The sequence below is a fragment of the Macrotis lagotis genome, chromosome 3, assembly GCF_037893015.1.
Source record: "Macrotis lagotis isolate mMagLag1 chromosome 3, bilby.v1.9.chrom.fasta, whole genome shotgun sequence".
NCBI classification, from domain to species: domain Eukaryota; kingdom Metazoa; phylum Chordata; class Mammalia; order Peramelemorphia; family Peramelidae; genus Macrotis; species Macrotis lagotis.
In genome coordinates, this window is record NC_133660.1 from 297,797,382 (window position 1) to 297,807,913 (window position 10,532).

General features: G+C 30.9%; 2 protein-coding genes across 2 annotated transcripts; both read left to right on the forward strand.

Annotated features, from left to right (window-relative positions):
* Positions 1-287: 287 nt before the first annotated feature.
* Positions 288-1,214, forward strand: LOC141516886 (olfactory receptor 10AG1-like). Its single transcript, XM_074227844.1, has one exon. It carries the CDS (start codon positions 291-293, stop codon positions 1,212-1,214), a length of 924 nt encoding a protein of 307 aa, XP_074083945.1. The 5' UTR covers positions 288-290.
* A 5,852-nt stretch (positions 1,215-7,066) lies between these two features.
* On the forward strand, positions 7,067-10,153 carry LOC141516887 (olfactory receptor 10AG1-like). Its single transcript, XM_074227845.1, has 2 exons — positions 7,067-7,093; positions 9,224-10,153. The coding sequence occupies exons 1-2, from the start codon at positions 7,067-7,069 to the stop codon at positions 10,151-10,153; spliced, it is 957 nt and encodes a 318-aa protein (XP_074083946.1).
* The last annotated feature ends 379 nt before the right edge of the window (positions 10,154-10,532 follow it).

Below are 10,532 nucleotides of genomic sequence, written 5' to 3' on the forward strand. Positions count from 1 at the left end.
AATTCCTATGCACTGTTCATAGACATTTTATAATACTTTTTATTGAAATGCATAATATAGTAATAAAATAAATGTTCATTGAATTTGCTAATTGAAAATGTATTAGACTCTAGAACAGATTTTAGAAATCAAACTAAACTGAAAGTTTATTCAAAATACCTTTTTCAGAAAATGGCTTTAAATTCAAGACCAGTGAAGTAACTAACCCTATCTGAATTCACATTTTCAAAAAAAAAAAAAAAGGAAAAGAAAAGAAAAGAAAAGAAACAGAGGGGAAAAAAACAAAGAAGATGGAAGAAAGAAATTTCACTTTTGTGGAAGAATTTGTTATCCAGGGATTTTATGATCTACCCAATCTCCAAGGACTTCTGTTTGGGATTTTCATGATTATCTATATGAGTATTCTGATAGGAAATGGCCTCATCATTGTAATAATCAAGACTGATCCAGTTCTCCATACACCCATGTATTTTTTCCTAGGAAATTTTTCCTTTTTAGAAATCTGTTATACATCAGTTGTTCTTCCCAGACTGTTGACTAACCTTTGGTCCCAGAACAGAAATATATCTTTCATGGCCTGTGCTGTACAGCTTTGTTTTTTTCTTATTCTTGGAGCTACTGAGTGCTTCCTCTTGGTTGTGATGGCATATGACCGCTATGTGGCCATTTGTAAGCCTCTCCACTATCCTGTCATAATGAACCAAAAGCTTTGTATACAGCTGGTGGTTGGGGCCTGGCTATGTGGGATCCCAGTGCAGATAGGGCAGACATACCAGATTTTCTCTATGCCCTTCTGTGGTTCTAACAAACTCAATCATGTTTTCTGTGACGTAATTCCATTACTGAAACTGACCTGTGGAGACACCTCTCTAAATGAAATATATGCCTTTATTGTAACTCTGCTGTTTGGTATGGTACCTTTTCTTTTAATAATTTGGTCCTACATCAATATCATCTCCACTATCCTAAATTTTCCAGTTGGCGTGGGGCGATGCAAAGCTTTTTCCACATGCTCATCTCATCTCATTGTTGTGATCTTATTCTTTGGGTCTGCTAGCATAACATATTTAAGACGCAAGTCCACATACTATCCAGGATTAGACAAAATACTCTCACTTTTCTACACAATTGTGACTCCAATGTTTAACCCTTTAATATATGGTCTAAGGAATAAGGATGTCATTGTTGGATTGAAGAAAATCTTATCTAAATGAATTCCATAATAGAAAAAATAGAATCTAGTTTTCACATTCTTTTATCCCACAGTTTCAGTGTCTAGAGAAATTTCCTTAAAGTCTATTTCCTTATCCCTAACATATCTTTATTTATAAACAGTAATATCAAATTTTAATAATAAACTTTTTCTTTCTAACCTGATATTAAATTTATGCTCCACCAAGGAATAAATTTAGTCAATATTAAATAATGATCCAAAATAAACCCATTAGTCTAAATTTATTTGAATTAATACAATTATTTCAACATTTCAGAAAATGTCCAAAGATATTTATATAATGTAAAACTGAAGTATCGGGATGTACTATCTAAAGAAAAAAAGAATTTCCCATACTTTTGCATGAAATCTCCAGTTTCAGGACTTTACTCAAACAGTTTTTCTTCTCCTAAAATGTGACCCTGATGGGAATGTGTTCTATTATTAATTATGTATCTTAGCATCTCTGTCCTCCTTTAATTCTTGGTTCTGATAGCACCTGTCTGCTGATGTCTACTCCAAAGGTATTCTACATTATTTATTTTACCTTACTTCAAATTCATTGGTTTTTTTTTCTTAAGGTATATATTGTTTCTCATAAGGGGAAAAATGCTTTTTTCAGAATAGAGCTTTGGTTCCTATTAATTGCCATTTATGAAAATTTGTCAATTTTTTTAAAAATAATTGTTTTTTCTAATATTTGTTCTCTGTATCATAAAGGCCAAGATCCTGCTCTGTCTGAATTTTACATTTCCCTTATCTCTATATTCAAAATTAAACTCCAAAGACACTAGTAAAAAACAAAAATTTTCATATGCAACCCATAATAAAAATTTAAAGGTTCATGGCAATATGATTTTCCTTTCTCTTCACTGTGTTTATTCTGTTACTTTACTAAGAATTCAGTGTTCTTTATGAAACTAAATACATACCTTCTGTACTGACTAAATGAATGAATAATATTGGTATAATGAACACTATAACACTGGTTATTCATTCTGCCAGCTAGATATGTAATAAGTAGATATTGTTCTCCCAAATGATGGAGGAAGAAAAGAGTGACTGGGGTTTCCTATGTTTATAAGCTGCATCAGAAAATTCAGGAAAGGCTCTATTGGTGTCAAATTCTTATTAAATCTTCAAAGTATGCAAGAAAGAGTTATGTCATCTTTAAACATTATAATGAATTAATAAAATAAGATATTCAGACATCCATTTTTGCTCTTTAATACTTCAGTGAGCAGTAGCTAGAGTGGCAGTTCTGTCTGTGGACATTGAGTCTATCATGAACTATTCTTTATTTTAAGCGTAGATGCCTTGGGCATTATCACTTATTTTTATAAATGATCACAAATACTTTTTTGCCTTTTATTGGAAATACATTATTATTTTTAAGGGTAGATGCCTTGGGCATTATCACTTATTTTTATAAATGATCACAAATACTTTTTGCCCTTTATTGGAAATACATTATTATTTTTTAAAAATGTCCAAATTGAGCTTTATGTGGCTATGTAATATTTAACCGAGAAGTAGAGGTATGTCTTTTGGACACATTGAAGGAGCTAAAGATTGTTGTATGGAATGCTTGATTCCATCAAAGTCTTATTTGCTGTCTACCAAGATCATATTTTTTGTTGACTCACACTTGAGAAGGAATTGTAACATTCTGCAGCTCTCCCCATTGCAGAACTGACAATAAAATTCTTTCTTGGGGAGGCTAGGTGGCACAGTGGATAAAGCACTGGTGCTGGAGTCAGGAGTTACGTGGGTTCAAATCTGGTCTCAGACACATAATAATTACCTAGCTGTGTGGCCTTGGGCAAGCCACTTACCCCCATTGCCTTGCAAAAAAAACTAAAAAAAATTATTTTAATTTCTTTCATTTTTAGGATTTTGCTCGGGACCAATGCCATAAAATGATAATTTAACTCCTTTATATATTCATAAATCATATTGAAGGATAATCTTTGAGTTAGTATTAGCACTTATCAATATCAACCCTAACAGTCATCATATCATCCTGAATTCCATTTAGAAAAGTCTTCAAATTGTTCCACTTAAGACCCATAGATGACTATCCATAAAAAAGTCTAGCCTTAATAATCTTTTGCACTATATTAAAATATGCTTTAAATTTCAAGATTTATTTCATGAAACATGTCATTAGAAATACAAAAATCTAAATGGAACATGTGTATGACAAGTATTAATAAAGAGGTATGTTGTTTTCCTGAATCATTCTTATTAAACATTTAAGACACATGATTGTTGAATAATATACTGACTAATGATGCTCAGAAGTAATCATGGATAACTATCGTAACCTGAAATTTCTTTTTGAAGAAATACAATTTTTAAAATTTCTTATCTCTGACAATGCTAAAGCCTGCTAAAGGTTTAGAATCTGAAGAGTTGAATGATACTTTTTAAAAGAGTTGAATTTCATCATCATCATGGATGAAAATATAGTAATGAAAAGATTGAGTCAGTGTAGATAGACATATAAGTGTATATACATATATATATAAATATATAATGGTACATATATATGCAAATTAAACAAAAATTAACAAAATTAAAACAAAATCACATGTAAAATCATTCATCAAGATTTGGAGTTTTGTAAAAACCCTGAAGTAGAACTGTAAGCACCTATTCTTCCAAAATTCATGATATAAAGACACCTCAGAACATTTGAAAATTTGATTTATAGAGTTCACAACAACCTGAGATTCCAGTATAGCTCACCTGGAGAGAGAAAGATAAATCCAAGGATGAGAGAGAGGAGGGAGAGGGAGAGGGAGAGACTTTGTTTTCATTGATTTCTTTTTTATATCAAACCACACAATGAACAAATATAAGTTACACAGTAGATAAAATAATTTATTTTATTTGATTTTTATACTTTAATTGCAATTTTTCTTGTCCTTTATTTTTCATTTGTAAATGGGTAAGAAATATATATATATATATATACACATACACACACATATAAACATGTGTATGTAAAAATTAAACAACTGTTCTAACATGACTTCTTTCTTTTCTACTAGATTACAGAATCATTTATGCAACCAATAATGTTCAAAGGCAAATATCACACCTAGTTATGGTAATACCCAAAGAGCTTCTATAAATGAGGGCAAAAATTTGGTTAAACATGTCCTTGTTTGATTTTTCTAAATAATCAAACATGATAATTTGCACAAATATATGACTGAATTAGGTACCTTACATTTTTAGGAAAATTCATGTTAAAGGAGTTATTTTCTTTCAATGATTCAATAATTCAGAGATTATCATACAATTTTATGCCCATAGATCAACAATTATAATGGACTTCAGAAGTCATCTTATCCATTATCACTATGTTGTAGATGAAGAAATTGGGGTTTAATTATGTGTAACCAGTTTCTACTAATTTTATAATCAGTAATTAAAACAAACTGGTCTGGTATGTTGGTCTCCTAACTCTAATTCCAGGATGTTCTCCAGGGTGTCACCTTGTTAATGATAATCATGCTGGACTTGAAATTAAAAGATTGGAATTCTCATTAAAAGGTAACAAATTTGGTGAGAAATCTTTCCCTGAAGATCGCAGGCAACGAGAAATCTTTTCTACTTAAGTCTTGTGACTTGAAATAAAAGATCAAATTTAGAAAAAATAAAAAGCCGCTTCACAGGTGGGATAGAGAATTTAATGATGAAATAGAATATACTTCGCTAACTGTATATCTTCGTCAGTGTATATTAGTTCCTCTTTGGTCTTCAAAGGAACAAGTGGAGTATTATTATTATTTGATGCCATATTAAGAAAGGTACGTTTGGGTTCTTTTTTTGTCAAAGCTCTAGGTCCTTTGTGAAACATAGTTCTACCTATGTGATCTGCACAATTATGACATTTAGAAACTAGAATACTTAGAGTTAAAAATTTAGCAAAAGAACCAGAAGCATGAGCATTTAAGAGAATTTGCCTAAAGTGGGAGAAAGAAGGGGAAAAAAAGAAAAAGGAAGAAAAAACCCTTGTCACAATGGAATATATATATATATATATATATATATATATATATATATATAATCAAATATCAATGATAAAAATGAATTTGAAAAAATATAATTTCTTAAGAATATAAATGTCATTGTGTTAATGTTCATACTAAAATTACACTTAATCTTATTAGGAGTTAAAAAGGAAATCATAAGGAATGAGATGTCTGTAACCTGAGAATGTTTAAATCATTCTTGTCTTGCTTGGCATGATGGAAATTATCACATTTAAAAATAATGAAGAAAGACTGTATTTATCAGAGAAATAAAAGAATTTCTTTTTCTAATTATACAATCTCCTGTAAAAATAAAGAACCAATTTTATTTCTCCCAAACTTCTTTTCGTGATACTGCCAATCTATTAGATGACCATATTATTATGACCACTCTAATCTTCAGTTTTAGATTGTTCCTAGAAAATCTAAAACTTTGTGTTATGAGTTTCCTTTTATGTAACATTCTTTGGAAAAATTTAATCAATATTCACTCTCCATGTTTTCTTATCTGTGTCCTTAGATGAGTAAGAAGCTCTGACTGGATTTATGGGAGTTATGTTAAAAATGCACAATTACTGCAAATATAAAAAGTTGGGAGTGGGGAAGAAGCAATAGAGAAAGGTGAAAGAAATAACAGGGAAGGAAAAAAAGAAAAAGTTAAAAAAGGAAGAGAGGGAAGGAGAAAAAATACATTTAAAAAAACTTCTTAGTACATTTAACATTAACAATATTTTAAAGTATTGTTAGGGGGAAATTGAAATTTTCCACATTAACAGCATGGTTGGTTTTATTCAATTTCATAATATTCATTAACAAAGACTCTAATGATCTTGGGAAAGCTACTTTAATTCTTGTAGTATCTTCCAGTGTCACTGATCCTTTGAATTTTGATTGTAATTCGATTTTAAATTTAATTCATTATTCATTAGAATTTAGAATCAAATTAAATGAATGGGCTTTAACCAAAGACTATTACCTTTAACTTAAGAAAAAAACAAACATCTTTTAATGTAATTTTTCTATCTCTTATATTTTATTTTTCTTCCTTAAGGATATGATTTCTCTCTCATCACATTCAATTTAGATCAATGTATACCATATATACCATGGAAACAATGTAAAGACTAACAGATTGCCTTCTGTGGGGGTGGTAGGGGAGAAATTGTAAAACTCAATAAATAAAAGCTTTCTTGAAAAAAATAAATTAATATGCTTTATAAAAAAAGTGGATTAGAATATATGTAATATTTTTGTTGTTTTTTTTAATTGCTTATATTATTCATTCTCGCCATTTTCTAAGCCTTCCTAAGATCTCTTTCTACTCCTTGATGTGCCACTGTATCTTTTAAGGGAAATTCACCTCTACTTATTTCAATGGGCTTTTTCTAAACTATTTTTCTTTTCTATCCCTCAGAACCTAATTAGTGAATGCCTCCTTTCAAAGGTCCACTTTTAGCTTTTTTTGGGGGGGAAAGATAGCAAAAATTAATTATTTGCAGAAGAATCCATCGATTGACTATTTGGTGAAGTGGGAAAAACTGTCAAATATGCTACCATAAGTTTTGACCTTAAAACTAAGTATTTTATTTTACTTTCTTTAAGACTGGGTAAGTGTTAACCTCTGGAACTTTTGTTAGTTTATTTGGATTATGAGTACTGACTAAAGCAATCAAATAGATTTTTAGACCTCAAACAGTGAAAGAATTGCTTTGGATTAGAAAGTTTTCCTAATGACTCTGACACTGTAAAACATTCTTAATCTAATCCCTTTATAATTTTAAAAAATTGTTTATAAATGATCAATTATATGCAATGTGTAGGAAGCATTTTCAAAGTGGTCAGAACGTAATAAGTGGTCTAGGATACGTATGCTACAAATGAATTGCAGTAGATTGTAATGCAAATTAAACATTGTAGAAATTCTGAGAAGGCAAGTTTTATTGACTTCTGATGGCCAGAGAAAACTACACGGAGAGCAGGGACCTTTCAGTGGAACCTTTCTGGAGAGACATAATTTGAATAAGAGGAAATCGGGCTTGAAAAAATATTACAGAAACAACATAGCAGAATCTAAAACGTGATTGATAGCAGAATCTAAAACGTGATTGATAGCAGAATCTAAAACGTGATAGAAAAAGGTAAAACAATCGTTTTGGGGGAAAAAAAGTTTTATTGCTTTTATTTGTGTCTTAAATCTTCCCATTCTATCACTCAAATACTAAGCATTTATTAAATATCTGCTATGCCACTCAATGTGCTAAGAACTGATCAGCATTTTAAAATTCTGAATTACAAAAAAAAATCATAGAATGGAAACTTTTCCGACTAAAGGGAAGCACTATTGCGAAATGGGAAGAAAACTTAACTTGCAGATTAGAAATTGGTTGATTTTGACCTCTGTGAGCCCCAGATTCCCTCCCCAATGTATCAGGGATAAGACATTTTCCTATTTTATTAGCAGTGATTCTCATACTCTATAATGAAGATAAAAGTGTCAAAGAGTGAATATATTTCACCTATTGTTTTCCATATTAGATTTCTTTGGTTTGTTTGTGCAGAAGTCAAAGCAATCTGAATTTCCCAAAATTATGTAATCTTAGAAACAATGAGTGAGAAGGGGCCTGAGTGTGAGCTATGTATAGATCTTCTAAAAAGTATTGCTTTTTTAATGAATAAGAGACTTTGGTATATAAAATGTGAGAATATGAGGATATCTCCACCATAGGGTTTTTTCATAAATTAATTTAAATTTTCAGGGCATTAAAATCTATTTTCTGTTTATTTGAGATCTATTGGGGGAAGCACTTTGTATTAAAATTTTATATTCAAAGATTAAATCTTATTTTTTGAGTATGTATGTGAATATGTAGATAGAGTATTCCAAATAACTTAGGATCTAGTTAGGTGGTCTAATATACACACACACACCCATATATATGATTAAACAATATATAAACCTGCATTTGTATATGTGTGCATATAGCACATCTATGTTTTATTTCTCTTATTTTTACTATCTGAAAATATACACATATATATGCAATATATAAGCAAATATGTTGTATATTTGCATTCATATAAAAAAGGCTCACATATATGTATATATTTCATTTTTTATTGTGTCTTAATCCTAGCTCTGGCAGGAACAGGCAAGTTGTTTCTTAATTGCTATACTGAAATTGTGGTGGATTACACTGTTAACCAAAAGAATGTAACTGTTAAGATATGAAAAGTTGCACTATTTATATTGTGGACATTATTGATTATTATTCCAACTATTTCAATGAATCAGATGTAGCAATTTTCTGAGATAAGTGACAATCATATCTTTTACTATTTGTTCATCCATTGCACAGGTGCAATAACTAACTGAATAAAATTATGAAGATGCAAGTTAATTTTCCTTTAGATTTGATGAAGGTACTTTAATATTTTTCATTGGGAGAATAATGAAAATAATGAACTTACTAATGCGGGGTTCATGATGATGTTCTCATTTCAGTTAATGGATTTAAAGTGTAAAGATACTTGGGACAATTTTCAATACTATAATTTTATTTTATTTTGATTTCTATGATTTTTATTATCATTGTATGAATTTCATCTTTGTATCTTAGAATTCAGATTTAAAAAATGTGAAAAGATTGTTATGCTGCTATAATATTATACAATTTTCTGAGAATTATTGCATAGGTGAATTCAGTCAATCATTTTATAATTTAGTATTATGTTCATTAACATCTTTATTATGTTTATTATAAATTATTGAATAGTAGGACTAATTTTGAATAATATTTGAAAAATTTTCGATTAAAGAGTCCTTAAATATTTAAAAAAGTATTAAACAGTTGCAAAGAACCTTTCATTTAATGTAAACTTATTTATTACAGAGGACAAAAGTGAGCCCAAAGTAAGCACCTGATTCACATGCTCAATTCATTATCTCTTCATTTGGAAGCTACAGAAAAAAATGGCAGGAAAAAATCTCACTGATATAAAGGAATTCATTCTCCTGGGGTTTTCTGATGTTCCAGATCTCCAAGGGCTCTTATTTGGGATTTTTGTTATCATCTATATTAGTATTCTGACAGGAAATGGACTCATCCTTTTAATAACCAAGTCAGATTCTACTCTTCAAACCCCCATGTATTATTTCCTTGGAAATTTTTCCTTTTTGGAAATCTGTTATACATCTGTGACTCTCCCTAGGATGTTGGCAGATCTTTGGACACAAATGAGAACTATTTCTCTTTCAACCTGTGCTATCCAACTTGGTTTCTTTCTTATTCTTGGGGGTACTGAGTGCTTCCTCCTGGCCGTGATGGCTTATGACCGTTATGTGGCCATTTGCCGGCCACTATACTATCCTTTAATCATGAACCATCAAATGTGTGCCCGGTTGGTGATTGGCTCCTGGATTGGTGCAATACCGGTCCAGGCAGGGCTGACCTATGAGATTTTCTCTCTTCCATTCTGTGGGTCTAACAAGATCAATCATGTTTTCTGTGATGCACCGCCCTTAGTGAAACTGAAATGCGGGAACAGTCTTCTCAATGAATTTCCAGTCTATGCCAATGCTGTGCTGTTCGGGATGTTTCCTTTTCTATTGATACTTGTTTCCTATGTTAAAATAATCACCACTATCATGAAGCTTCCATCCGCTACAGGGAGATCCAAAGCCTTCTCTACATGCTCCTCTCACCTCATAGTTGTGGGCTTATTCTTTGGGTCTGCTATCATCACATATTTGCTCCCCAAGTCCAAAGAATCAGGAGAAACAGATAAAGTGCTCTCTCTTTTCTATACCACTTTGACCCCATTGTTTAATCCCCTAATATACAGTCTGAGGAACAAGGATGTCATCATGGCAATGAGGAAATTATTGCCTAAGTGACTTATGTCATCTAGCAAATAGCAAAGCATGACAGCAGTGAGTTTTGTCCATTTAATCTATGGTTGTTATAAAATTCTCCTCTCTGGAGCTTCAACTTTCTTTGAAAAGTTAATGATGCCACTAAAACATTAATAATTATATCAACAGAGAAAGAACAATAATGTTTGTAAGAGATTTATATACATATATGAATATATACAGCACATGTATATAGATCTATATATACATTAATGAATATATGAGTGTATTATAGAGCTACAAATCTCTAAAATTTCACACACATACACACACACACACACACACACACACAGTTAGATAATGTGGTAGAGTTTTGATTCCTTGAGACAGAAAGATTTGATTTCAAGCATGACCATAGACA